This window comes from Asterias amurensis, chromosome 1 (assembly GCF_032118995.1).
Source record: "Asterias amurensis chromosome 1, ASM3211899v1".
In the NCBI taxonomy this organism is placed as follows: domain Eukaryota; kingdom Metazoa; phylum Echinodermata; class Asteroidea; order Forcipulatida; family Asteriidae; genus Asterias; species Asterias amurensis.
In genome coordinates, this window is record NC_092648.1 from 31,336,814 (window position 1) to 31,351,696 (window position 14,883).

General features: G+C 39.0%; 1 protein-coding gene across 1 annotated transcript; it reads left to right on the plus strand.

Moving 5' to 3' along the window:
• The first annotated feature begins 861 nt into the window (after window positions 1-861).
• On the plus strand, window positions 862-13,890 carry LOC139936722 (insulinoma-associated protein 1a-like). Its single transcript, XM_071931621.1, has 2 exons — window positions 862-2,486; window positions 13,858-13,890. Exon 1 carries the CDS (start codon window positions 1,099-1,101, stop codon window positions 2,482-2,484), a length of 1,386 nt encoding a protein of 461 aa, XP_071787722.1. The 5' UTR covers window positions 862-1,098; the 3' UTR covers window positions 2,485-2,486; window positions 13,858-13,890.
• The last annotated feature ends 993 nt before the right edge of the window (window positions 13,891-14,883 follow it).

A 14,883-nucleotide genomic window follows, 5' to 3' on the forward strand; every position in this document is an offset into this window, starting at 1 on the left:
AACACCTGATTTGAGCCCCGCATAAGGAATAACAATTAAGTGATGTTTTCAAATCGACCGTGGTGTGTAGGAGAGAGTGCCTCAGCCAGCCACATTAATATCCCCGTTCCCCATGACCAGTCATATAGCACGGGGGCCAGGCATCCGTGCCCCGCATCGCCGTAACAGGCCTTCTCGATCGATTACAAAACACTCTTATTTCATAAAATTTTATACCACTGCAAGAATTTTGATGATCGCCGTTGCATGAGAACAAAGGAAAAACCGGCTGAGATTTTTGCACTGAGGAGGTACACGGGATTTTTTTTTTCTTCCCTTCGTTTCTCCACTGTTCTTATTGAGTTCCTTAGGGTTTGTTTTGTTGTGTCTGTTGGTTTGGAGGAGATGCAACGGCGAGCGGGACTGAGGAAGAATGCTTAGCCGCGGGGTGCCCGTCTCATTAGCTGGGATACGAGTAGGTAGCTAGGTCTATCATCGGGACCACGATTACAATCCAATCTGCATTGCTGAAAACAAAGAGCTGCGCGTGGCCCATCTCACTGTACATGCACAACCACCACAATCAAACAAAGGAGGAGCCACGGTAACTACACGCTTGCGAGGAACGTGCCATCGGCTTGCAGCTGCCTGCTCGCGGCGGTCGAGACGTACGGAGCGAAAAGGGGCGGAGACTCGGACGACGACAGTTTAACGATAAGCGCCCATGACGGAAATTCACTGGTCCGTCGCGTGAGCTGTGAGCCAACCAGAAGGCTTGCTGACTTGTTAGCATCACATCAACTGAGTGACAGTATTTGCGCGTCACATTTAACTGTGCAAAACACCGTCTAATGCCCGCATTCTAGCACATGAAAACAGGAAGTGAGACGTGTTATCACCACCTGTGGTCCTTCCCATGTATACGGACGAGAGTCAGCATCACAACTTTGCCACGAATTATTTCAACAAACTGATGTTGCCCTTTTAGAAATCACATTTTGCTTTTGACTCTTTGCTCCCACCTGTTAACTCGTCAGAATTCACACTGTATAATTCCGTGTGTTCCCGATACAAGGTGGGGATTTGTTCCGGGTGTGTGGGTGCCCGTTCAACGGGAAGATGCCGAGGGGATTCCTGGTGAAGCGCAACAAGAAATCCGGCTCCGTCTCCTACCGTTCTCGCTGCTCGGACGAGGACCAAGATGATGCCTTCATCGAGAACGATAGCGTGGAGGGGTACACCAAACCATTCAACTCTCCGGACTCCGGGTACGGCCACAGCCCGGTCACTCTGCTCATCAAGGAGAGTCCAGCGTTCCGATTCGACCGGGACTCGGTTTATTCACCGGTAAGCTCTCCCCACTCCACCAACTACTCCTATCCATCCCCATTGACTTACACCACATCGTCTTCATCTTCATCTTCACCTTCCTCCTCACTGAACGTTGAGAGAGACAAGACGCTGTGGCCATTTACCGTCACTCCCACCACACCGACTAGAAGACTTCCATCCGGCATCCCACCCCCACTAAGAATTAAAAGACCTCTCACCGAGGACACTGAACGGAAACAACACCGGGCCAAGAAACCCAAGGCTGCCCGTAAACTCAACTTCGACGATGACAACACCTCCCCTGTACACGGTACCATCATCAGGGGAGATGTGACATCCGATGGAGGGCACCTTAACGGTAAGGGGGTCAACGGGGGATGCGACAGTGACAAAGGCGGGGTGGACAACAGCCTCGGCGGGGACTTTGTTTGTCAACTGTGCAAAGAACAGTATCCAGACCCTTTCTCCCTAGCACAGCACAAATGCTCACGTATAGTGCATGTTGAATATCGTTGTCCCGAGTGTGACAAGGTGTTCAACTGTCCAGCCAATCTAGCCTCCCACCGACGATGGCACAAACCAAGACCCAACAGTCGATCCAGCCTAAACTCCCCTCGTATCCTTCCCGCATCCCCGGCCAAACCAGACGGGAGTAAGACATTTGAGGTGACTCATCACCACACAGAGCAGACGGACGAGTCGCTTACCCTCATCAAAGATGACCTCACGAGCACCGGGAGCGATAGCAGCCGTAGCACCCCAAGTCCCGGCCAAGCCACCCCAAACGAAGAGGGGCAGTACGAATGCGAACAATGCGGGAAGAAGTTTCGCCGACCGGCCAATCTCCGGAAGCACATGCAGCACCACGGTGAAGAGGAGACGTACCCATGTCAGTACTGCGGCCAAATGTTCAGCAGCCTCACCAGCCGTGCCAAGCACGTCCTCTCTCACGCTGTGGGCCCTAAGGAGGTCAACTGTGACGTATGTGGGGGCTCCTACCAAAACAAGATGGCGCTGGAGCAACACGTGCGCCTACACCACTCCAACGAGGTGTACCCGTGTAAGTACTGCTCAAGTAATTTCACCAGCTCCCCAGGTCTGACCCGCCACATCAATAAAAGACATCCGTCTGAAAACCGGCAAGTTATCCTCCTTCAGCAGTTACCGGTTTAGCCGTGAGTAGACATTATTGAACAAAAGACATAAGTAAAACAAATACACTAATATTTCTTGTAGTCAATATTTTTGCACAAACTTAAAAGTAAGAAACTATAACAAATCTAGCTTTATGTAGGTGGATAAAAAAATTGACAATGGTGACTTTTGATTGGGTAGATGGGTTTTTAAAGACAGTAACATTCCATTATTTCCGAATTCACCATTTTAAAATCAAAATGCCGAAAAAAGGTCGAAGTCGAACATACTTAGCCACTGTTGTCTGTATCAAAGTTAATCACCTAAAACTGCCTCTGTCCAAAAAAAGCATACCATGTTTGATTTCACATAAAAACAAGTGCGATGTTCGTGTAGAATTTGAATGGAATCATCATTTATCCTATTGACAACAAAACATTACCTATAATAGCCTAAAACGAAAAAGACAAACACAAGTTTCAACCCGTTTGTTATAAAAAAAATTTCAGCCTAAAAAGGCTGATCAACCTGTTTTAATAGAAATCAACTTATACATTGTTAATAATATTTGTAGCAGGTGTATACAACCCTGTACACCATTGCAGGCTGTTTAATGTATAATCCATGCGCATATTATTCAAAATCCCCATCAGTAGGAAAAGATCACCCAATGCATTGTCGTAGTCAACATTCCTTTGGAAAGCAATTAGTCAGACAACAATGGCACACATTATTATAATGCATGCACACCAAGTCAAGGCATCTGCGAGAGAAAAAAAACAAACACTCGTGTTATCTTTTCCCTTTATTCGTTCAGACATGCCTCCAGGCCCACCATTGTCCAATTACATTTTTATAATAACAAAATAAAATGAGTTTGCGAGCGAGAGCAATAATTACTTTGGGAAAAGCATCAACAAAAATTGTCAGCTGTTGGCATATTTTCTCTGGAACAACAGATGCCTGTCTGCTATTAGACAAATGACTTGCCAAATTATCAATGGATATATTAAACGAGATATGTATGCAGTTTCATCCTCAAACATAGGTCAACAAATAAAAAATAAAAACAACCCTGACTATCTATAGAAGTAACCCAAAATAATCAAAAGCCACCATGCACAATTATCTTTTACAATTATTTAGTAACAATTTATGCTATAATTTATTCATAATTATGAAATAACTTTCTTTGTCTGTATTCTTTCTTATAACGGTCTAGAATTTACTGAGACTTCCAATTATTTATTTTCACCCATTTGCTATTTAATAACTCACGGGGAAAGAAATCACACCAAAATACAACATTAGAATCAAAAGGTGTTCTATACACAATACTTGCCTCTCAACTGAATATTTGATTTAAGCAAAAGCAACACATGTTGGTTTTGTTAGGTTTTATTTAACTTATTTTAAATAGATATTATTTATGAATAACACTTGGTCAATTAGATCATTTCCTATCGACTGGAATATTTTGGAATAATTACAATTTTTCACGTGGATTTTTGCCCGTTTTGAAACTAAATGGTCAAAATCGACTGATCATTCCAATTTTTTGAACCGTCATCTTTTCAAATTACAATGTTATATTTGAACTAAGAGGATAATATCATAGCTTCAAGCTTAAACTTGCTGTATTACATTCCAAAAGATTATTTATTACCAATCACAATTCATTTAATTTATATAATACATTATTTATTTATTTGTAATTTGTCATTACAATGATATGTGTGCTCGTAAATTTGTCTTAGTACGACTCAAAACAACCCCATTAACATGCCTGACAGCGTCCATCTAGAGGGTGGGAATGGCAGGAGGGAAAGTAACAACAACAAATTTAGAAACGTTTTTCAAAATGACTGGATACCAGTTACAGATGTTTAAAAAAAGCATTGGGATGAAGAAAATTATTTGTGTTTTTCTCATACTCTGATTTGTGTAAAGTATGCCTATATACTGTTTAATCGGTACTTCCAATTTTCTGTGGTGAAAAAATCGCTCTTCATAGCATGCACTCAGGTGGGATTCACACCCATGAGCTTTGCCATTTTAGAGCAAATGTCTTGCCGCTAGACCACCGAGCTATCATATTATTACAATCCCATTTCGGCCTCTGGGTTCACCACTGACATGTCACTCTGTGCCTATTACTATCAACACAGTTCATAAACGTTATTTTTTTTTAACAATGTTTCTTTGTTTTGATTATTTTTCCATACTAAAAATTTGAACAATATTTCTGAGACAATCGATAAATCATGTAGCTTAAAGACACTGGACACTATTGGTAATTGTCAAAGACCAGTCTTCTCACTTGGTGTATCTCAACATATGCACAAAATAACAAACCTGTGAAAATTTGAGCTCAATTGGTCGTTGAAGTTGCGAGATAATAATGAAAGAAAAAAACACCCTTGTCACACGAAGTTGTGTGCTTTCACATGCTTGATTTCGAGACCTCAAATCTAATTCTGAGGTCTCGAAATCAAACTCGTAAAAATTACTTCTTTCTCGAAAACTACGTCACTTCAGATGGAACCGTTTCTCACAATATTTTATACTATCAACCTCTCCCCATTACTCGTTACCGGGTTGGGTTTTATGCTAACAATTCTTTTGAGTATCCTAATTACCAATAGTGTCCACTGCCTCTCTAATCCTACCTCCATGCTCTAAGGGAGTGTCTGGAGAGAGAGAGATGACATTACAGGATCTGTTACGTAATGTTGTATTCATGTTTTGATTGGAGTCATTGTTGGGTTGTATAACTTTTACCTCTTCATGACAAAGGAGTATTTCCCTACCATACTCAAAATGATCTATAGCTGTGAACACGTACAGAAGAAACAAAGAAAAGAAAGAGGGTGAAAACAGACACCCCAGTATATAATGAGTCTCCGAACGTCATGCTGTCAAAAACTCAACAAAGAAATAAGATTTCTCCAAGGTGCTCTTATTTCTTGAAATGGAAATTTCATCTAGAGAATTAATTACCGTGAAAAAAACAACCGGCTTGGCGTCGGCAGAAATTATGTCAGAACTATCCCCGCTGGTTCAGACCGAAATTTAATCAAATCTTTATTATTATCCAATATACATACTTTTTGCCTTTTGTATCTTAGAGCGTTGACAGATTGGCTTCAAACTCACATTGTTTTCTTCTCAAAATTGCCGAGAACTAAATAGTAATTATATCAACAGTTGAACTGTTCCTTAAAGTAATGTTCTTTGTTGTTGTATGCCTTGCCTCTACACAAAACAACTTGTGTATCGACCTTTGTATTGCATTCTATCAACCGCTTTATTTATTGAATACAATGTATAATAAATAATTCAATTAAGAAAGAGATAGGGACCTATTTTTTGCTGGTTAATTTAAAAATCAAACACTTGTGATGGGATGTTACAGGTGGACTTCTAATATGTAATATGACGTAATGAATATGATATATTTTGCTTGATATAATCAGTAGTAGATTTACATACACTTGGCGTATTTTTGAAAGCCACTTTTGATACAAAACTCCAAGTATAAAGTGCTTTATTAATTGTCAATCTAAGGGAAAGAAATTGGTAATACAAATATTTTGCTGGATGCAAAAGTGGGGATGAATTTGTCGCTTTGCGTGGAGAGTTGCGAAGAAGCTAATGGCTTTTAAAGTGAATTTTATCAAAACATGTATTGTTGTCTGCATAAAAAAAAATTGAGATTCACTTTTGTTGTGTTATGTGAACCAATAGACCGTATTGAATATGACGTCACCATTCAACCTGTCCAACAAGATGGCGACTTTCATAGCAACAAAGGGGTTATTCAATACGGTCTATAATCTTGTATTTAGGCCAAATTCTGTACTGTCTTACCACGCACCAGTTCGCAAGCTCACTGACGCGTGACAAATTACAGTATGGGTTGAGTATAGGGAATTAAGAGCGTGAGAGTTTCGTCAGTAAATTACCTTCAAATATTGTCATTGAAATATCTGCGCATATAATAAACTGACCATTGTGTTTAATTTCATTTGCGGGAACCGCTGAGTGTGAATTACGGTGCTGAACTCAGGCGGAAACTATAATTGCGGGCACGCCAGCCCTCCTTGATCCATGCAACTGTTTTGTGATCAACCAATTCAATATATACCATGTTTCCATCCCTCTATTATATTAATTTATTATTTTATTCAATATCATATTGTGTTTCTGTGATTTCATAATGGTTAAGTTCATATTCATCTTTTGCATTTCAGACAACTAAAGCATTTTTCTCTTGTTGAATCCTGTGAGTGTAATTTATTGTGATTTAGTTTGTGAAGAGATTGTGAAATAATTTGTCAAGTTATTATGACTCGTTGGCTATGTTTCTATGAAAGTATACAACCATTATAGCCTATACTTATAATATTTATAATATATCTCTCACATTCAATGTTGAACACTCCTCACTAACAAACAACAATTTTATTACTTTACCAAATAACCACTTCTTGATAAATTCTACAATTGTATTATCCATAAGTGTGCTCTTTTTGTTTAATTTATTTATTCGAAATATATAGTATAGAATTATAATTTATCGTGTTATTTATTAACTATTAATTTTAGTCCAGAATAATCTCTCTTTTTTGGTTATGTATGCATGGTCAAGCTGACAGTGTAAAGCGTGTATAAAGCTTGATTGTATTTATTAACGTAATAATTATTACGGCGATATGTTTACAAGCATTATTTATTTGTATCCATTGACAAAACTATTTAACTTTATATTCCAATTGCTCACGTGGCTTGCACGCAAAAAGAATGTTTTACAGAATGAAGCATTCCAAACTCATGAAGCATTCCGTATGTATTATTGTGCTAATAAGTTAATAAAGATCATCATATTATCGAATATTTACTTGTTTATGCATTATCATTACAGTATATTATTTATTGATTTGTATTAAGAAAGGTATTCCAATTATTCTAATACATATTCAAATTGTTGTGCCACTTGTAATTTTATAATTATTGTTAAATGAATAGAGCATCACTGGTATCCATAGATGCTACTCAACACAGACATGGTTAATTTAGCAGCACCCGATTACCACCTAAAATGCAATGTGATCCATTGTCACTTGTGTGCTAAGCATTTACAAGCGGATTTCTTTTATATCCGCTATACTTTCGCTTAGCAACTGTTGATCAAAGATCTGGGGTCCAACCTCTCACCAGCGTCCAAGTACAACACATCCCCGACTATCCTGTTAGTAAATGTGACGTCATTCCATTGTAAGCCACGCCCACTTCACACAAACTTACTCCAACCAATGATTACCAGACGCCCATTGGAGTTGCATTGAGGAGCTAGATTTTCAAGAAAAGTTCAATAACTTGGCTTTTACAACGTCCGTCAAAGACTCAATGTCTTCTCATATGTATAAGTTTCTTTCAATAAAAATGCGTTAAAATGATGAAATGGGTGATTTTCGGTATAAGATTACACACAAATGCTAGCTTTTAGGAGCTTGAAGTAGCGAACACGTTGGGCGTACAGCAGCTCTACGCACGCGTGTGACGCAATAACTTACGGACGGGATAGTAGGGATTTGCTATAATTCTATGGTACAGTCTTTCTTTTAAGATTAAAATGTAGGATTTAAAGTGCATCCCCTTCAAAAATAATTATTGTAAAACTCACCCAACAAGAACGAGGGAATAAATTAAACATATTTTCACATAGCTTAATTAATTAATTTCAATTCATGTATATTGTACCTGTACTTAGTACAGTGGAACGACTCTTTCGTTCTGTTATTAAAATAAAAGGCCTTTGAAAAAAAAGTACGTTTTGATCAATCATTTTATGATGTAAATAAAATATGACAACAGATATTTTGAGTTTCCTTGATTTCCTTTTAATTCCTAAAGGACTCTTTGTAAAAACTAAATAGATAAATAAATACTCGATAAAATGAAGGCGTTTGTGTGGATTGGGGTGTCTGTCCGGTACAGGGGAGGGGAAATGGGATCAGCAGACCCAACCTTCAGCGAGGAGGTAAATCGCTATATAGCGACACATTTGTCAGCTGTCTATATTTAAAGGCACTGGACACTATTGGTAACTATTCAATTTCAAACCGCGCAGTGGACAGCTGTTGGTAGAGGAACGGCCCCCTCTGAAGCTAAGTAGTTTTTGAGAACGAGGTGATTTCTCACTCAAAACACTTTAAAAGACTTCAGGCCTGATCAGAATTTATATAAGAATGTGGAATGACATGCCCCCCCTTCCCCTCCCAAAAATGAACAGAGATTTTTGGAAAAACCAATATCAAACATGTGGACCGGAGCAGTGCGTTGGGGGGGGGGGGGGGAGAAGGGCCTCTGGTCTAACTTTGTGTAATGGGGATAATTTTGATAATCTCGAAATATCAAAAGTACGTAGGTACAACAAAGTACATGGAAGCTGTTGGGGTTGTCTTTTATATAAACATGAACAAGAAAAAGAAATTACCAACAGTCATGGAAAAAAAATCATACTGCAGTCATTCTATTTTCCCCATTCCCATCACTGTAACCAAACCGAGGTTGTAAGCGCAGTGTGCATTTGATGCTACAGTTTTCATCTTGGAGCGGCCATCTTGTTTTCATCCATTCAAACCAATGTAACCAAATTGAGGCCGGAAGGGAAATAGCCTGGTCCCATTTTATAGATTGAGATTTAAAACTACCAGTGTCATTGTAAATACAGGGAATCTGACTGGCAACGATGCATCCCGATGGCTGCAATGTGATAAAGGTTTACTGGTCACGCGCACAATGAACTTAGTAACTTTAATATAGAGGCAACGTAATGTTTTTATTATTATGAAGGAACCGGTCAGCATGTGTCCCGGTGAAGACAAAGACATTGTTTGGAACTTGATTTTCTCGTCCCTTTTTATTCGCATATTTGGACCTGTAAAAACCTGCAGGGCACATCTATTGAATTGAATTATCGTTCCTCGTATTCCTTTCCCACTCAGTGTAGAAATGAACACATTCTTAAACAGACGGCGGCCATAATTCTAGGTCTCAATACTTCAAGATAGCCATGCAAAAATATAATAACAGCATCATCTTTGGTGCTTCCAAATATTAATCAACTGCAATAAATCTGCCACAGTCTACATGTTAAAAGCTTAATTATGGTCAATGGTCAACCATGATTTATGGCTCGATGACACGATTGTCAAATTACCATTATCCCTACGGTATATAAAACACTGGTCCAATGATATGCGGGTGCATGTAATAACCGTGAAAATCAAGACGCCGAGCGCGTGTTAAAATGCCCGGGTTGGAATCGTTGCTCGCCCGGGGAACAACACGGCACCTGACTACACTAAATGCAGCTGCTGCTTCGTTTCGTACAACGGACGATCGCCTTGTGTTTCAGCGTGCCGAGTGCCGAGTGCGGGTTCACGGGGTATTCAAAAACGTCACTTGGACGGGGGTCGCTGTGCACTCGCTTCAAATTACTAGCAATAATATCATAACATTTTATTGCGTGTGTACTTTGACGGCGCCATGGCATTGCTTTGCACAAAGATGGGAGCAGGCTTCTTTTGCCATATGTAAGACTCGTGGGACGTAGCCTTTAACTTCGGACAAAGGCTGACTAAAATCTACACTGAAAGAGTTTATTATGGACTGATGATAGGAAACCGTAATGGCCAAGTTGCAAAATATTTTATTGGAATTTGGAACACAAAGAAGCGAGAAAGACTTCATGGACACATCACGAGGACGAGGATACAATTTAATTTTGCTCAAGGGTTCTTGTTCGTTTGTTGTTTATGTTGATGGCCGCACAATCAACAGATGTGTGACATCATTGTCAAGTTTCCCTGTGCACGCTTGCAATCCTAATGCTGATTCTTAAAACACTAAAATTAACCCGACTGTCTTGTTCTTGTGTAACTTTTATTGAGGAAAACCTTCCCAATGACAATATGTTAACTCCAAACCAGAAGGAAACTAATCTTCCACGGACGATAATGTCGAATCTCTGATATTACTGCAATGACACTTGTTCGTGTATAACCAAATTTGTTTGGAGAAGTTTGATTAGGCGAGCTCTGGGCCTAATTTCATAAAGCCTGTTAAAAAGCTGGCTAAGCACCGACAAATCTTGTTTATCAGAAAACAAGTTACCAGACAAAATACCTTAAGGTTTCATTTGTTAATTAAATTTGCTGAGCTTAACAAAATCCCTCCAATGCACACGATGCCTGGGCCTCGTATAGTATTCCCAAAGACTAATATTTTCAAAAATAGTTCCTTTTCGCCTTTTTAAGATAAAATATAGGATTGGTAGAGCTGAGAAATACTCGTATACAGTGTTTGTGTGATCAACCACATGCAAGACATATGCAAGCACAACTTTGTGAGTGGTTGGCTTCGTTTGTGAAAGATTCATTTACAAAGTTGATGACTATGAACTCCTTTCACGATGTGTTTTATTGTAATTTTTCAATTGTTTAAACGCCCTTCTGCCAAAGTTTTTAATGGTTCATTTGTATTTCTAATTTGTATTGTCACAGATCCCAATTTCATAAAGATGTCAAGTAGGATTTTTAGAAAATAATGTTTGGCAAGTTCATTTGCAAAATAGCGGGCACCAGTTATTACAATGTTATGCGGTATTCTGTGTGATTCTGCTAATCAAGACTTCTCTGTGCCATATGGCGGGCAACTCTCTATTTTTTAGAGTGAAAGACACGTTCTTTCAACTCGATTAAGAGTGAATTTCGTTCAAATTTCAATCGAAAAGAGTGACACCGGTTACCACTCGGACAAGAGAGTGAAAATTTCACTCGTTTACATTAAGAGAGTATAGCAGCTTTGCGACTTTGGGCCCTAAAAATAAGCCCCGCCCCAAAACTCTTTCTGTGTTGATACGAGGGACTGACGTACATCATGAAGCAATAACATCAGTTTCTTCTGATGACGTGTTAATTGTCTATTCATCAAACTGTACTATGAGCAGTTTGAAGTAAAGACGCCCATAATTTGAAATCTGTCCGATCGTCAATCCTTCACCTATCCAATCTTTTTAATCAGAAATAAATTAAATTGTTGTCATTTAGCAAAATTACGAGTGAAAAGAGCGTGAATACGAATGCAAACATCCTGTTGAGCCTACGGCTTTTACACAATAATATTTTCGTTTGTTTTTTCCATTGTCATCTAGCTTTCTATAATTCAATTGATTGCGCCATTTTCAGACCATCTCGAGATTGGAGACCGCACCCCCCCCTCGTGTTTTCCTTTCTCACTTTTTCTTCGCCTCGGTTTTCTGCAGCTTTGTGTATTTTGTCTTGTTTCATTAGCATCGAGAGGTTTTTTTACAGCGTAGTTTTCTTTTATACGTTTCTTAGTGTTTGTCGGGAGAATGATAGAAGAAGATGTAATGGGTCGTGTAGTGACGGGGAAAATGCGGCACTGGGACCGGCTTTATGGCTGCTCCATTTCAGGGGTGGTTTAGTTATAAAGTATCGGTCTTTATACACACAAAGAGAAGGCAATCAAGGACATCACGATACGAGTGCGATGAGCCTCGGCTAGTCGAACCAACAAGTATGGTACTCAACCTCTCAGGAGGGTAGAGTCACATGACTTCCTTAGCAACGGAAGGGCGCACTCGTCTGGATGAAGGAGCCCGGGAGAATGAGTGCACAGTCATGGAGGAGTTAAAAAAGCTACTCCATGTTGCTATGTTATACAGTTTGCTGAATAGCTTTATTTCATTCGTAATGTCACATTAATGTGTTACAATGAATGACGACGGAGAACATGATAACGACCTGTAGTTTTATCCACATGGAAAAACAGAAATAAAAAGACTAATTATAGGACTGAAATTTGAATGAATCATCCGCAAAGAGCTGCAATATCATTAGTTTGATTACAAAGTACCTTGAAAGTATTGAAGGAACACGTTGCCTTGGATCGGACGAGTTGGTCTATAAAAAGCGTTTGAAACCGTTTATTATAAAATGCATATGGTTGGAAAGATGTTTTAAAAGTAGAATACAATGATCCACACAAATTTGCCTCGAAACTGCGTGGTTGTTGTTTTCCATTTACTTTGCAAACTAACACGGTCGGCCATTTATGGGAGTCAAAAATTTGACTCCCAATAAATGGCCGACCGTGTTATAGTCGACAAGGTAAAAGGAAAACCGTGCAATTTCGAGGCGTGTTTGTGTGAATCATTGTATTCTACTTTTACAACATCTTTCTACCCATAATATTTTTTATTAAAAACGGTTGCAAACGCTTTTTAAAGACCAACTTGACCGATCCAAGGCAACGTGTTCCTTTAAGAACTGATGATTGGAACTTTGAACCAGATGGCTTAGGGCTGGTGAGATGGTACGGGCTTGTGTTGGGGTGGTCGTCGGAAATGAAATGTTTATTAAGCTCCAATATTAAGTGTCAAACTCCAGGGATTTTAATGTTGGGGATCTTTCTATTTTGTCAATACCTTTGTTAGGGGGTGCCCGGTTACTTTCCCTTGATGTTTATTGTTTAATAACCGATTTGAACTTAAGCAGTAATAAGCAGTTGATAGCATCGTAGTTTTTGATTAACTTTCAAACCCGTACCCTTCTTTTGTACCGTACTGCATCTTATGTCATTGCCATTTTTAATAACAGTTAAATGCAGATTCAATTAAACTCTTTTTAAGTGATCCTTTGACTAGAATACGCAGGAAAAAAGTTAAAAATTTTAGTTTGTTTTCGAGGTCTTTGACCTGTGTTATGTTGATCTTTTGTAATTCAAACGGCGAGTGAAAACGATGACGTGTTTGAGTATACACCTGTGGTTTGTTCGCATCAGAAAATCTGAAGAAGAAAAAAAGATTGTGTAACACGAAATGTCATAGAGATATTTCTTCCAACTCAAGTCATTTGTAGGGCAAGTAAATCAGCAGACAAGGCATATAAATCAACAGACAAACTTGCTTGACTGTGAGGGAACAGAAACAAATACAATACACATCTGATAATAAGTCAAGATACTGGCACAAGGAAAAACGTATCACTTTCTCAGCAGGCAACTCCCTCAGTACCAAAGCACGGAAATTAGTAAGTGAAAAATGAGATTGCGGAAAAAAAAGCCAAACGCATGAAGCAGCACACAAGTCTTCCTGGAGCCGGCTCAATCTCACGAAAAGGCATCCGAGTTGTCATATCTGGAGGACCCAACATCTGTAGGGGCATATCTGCAGACATATCTGTGATGGGTTATATTATGACAATAATACGATCCGGAAGATGCCTCTGTAGATGTAGGGCAGTAGTTTAGCGCAATAACGAGAAAACAGGTGGATTGTCAGAATGGGCAAACTGTAACACGAGTGATATTTTTTGTTGTCAGGGAGCAGACGGGTGTTTGTCAGCCGTTAGAGAGGAGGATGGCCCGGGCCCCTGTCTAGGTAAGCGGATATATCGGGTATCATTCTATAGCCACAAACTATTAGGATTTTTTTTTTGTCCAGGGTATATTGACGTCATTGGTTGTCATTCAATCAACACTAAAATAGACAAAAGTATAACACCAGTAAGTTGTCCTTTAACGGAACTGTACACATTTGGTAATTATTAAAGAAATACACGTTAAAATTTGACCTCAATTGGTCGTCGAAGTTACAAGAGAACAATGGAAGAAAAGGCACCCCTGTCGTACAAGTTGTGAGCTTTCGTGCTAGAATTCGAGACCTCAGCCTAGGTCTTGAATTCAATTGAGATATTTTAGTGAGAAACTACTTCTTTCTCAAAAAACGACGTCACTTCAGAGGGAGCTGTTTCTCACAATGTTTTATACTATCAACCTCTCCCCATTGCTCGCTACCAAGTAAGGTTTTATGCTAACAATTATTTTGAGTAATTACCAATAGTGTCCAGTCCCTTTCAAGGTATTTTTTTTTCTCGAAAGAGGCGCACATTTTAAATATGATAAAAAAGCTTTATCCATTGGCAATTTCAACTCAGTTGGTCTATAATATATTCCCTTACTATGCAAGAACATTGTTAAAATCCCCTTGTATAACTTATAGAAGAAATATATGAGGAACTTGAAGAAGAAATGTATGCGTAAAGATCGCTTGCTAAAGTTTTAGGAAAACATTATCCACCGTTTACCAAGTTTATATCCCTTATTGTAAAAGTGTAGGTTAAATTCTTCGAATTGGAGCTAAAGGTGTGGACTTCAAATTAATATCTACGGTGTATCTACGGAGCCACGATATTCTGTGTCATGCAGGATTAAGGACACACAGTAAAAGTTTTAACCTATCTATCTATCTTTCTATCGATCTAAAGATAAGGATGGATATATAGATAGATTAAACCCTAAGTATTTATCATTGGGGTAACTAATATGGGTTTGACGAAGAAAATGTAT

Excerpts from the sequence above, each read along its gene's own strand:
- LOC139936722 (XM_071931621.1), top strand. The coding sequence starts at position 1,099 with ATGCCGAGGGGATTCCTGGTGAAGCGCAACAAGAAATCCGGCTCCGTC.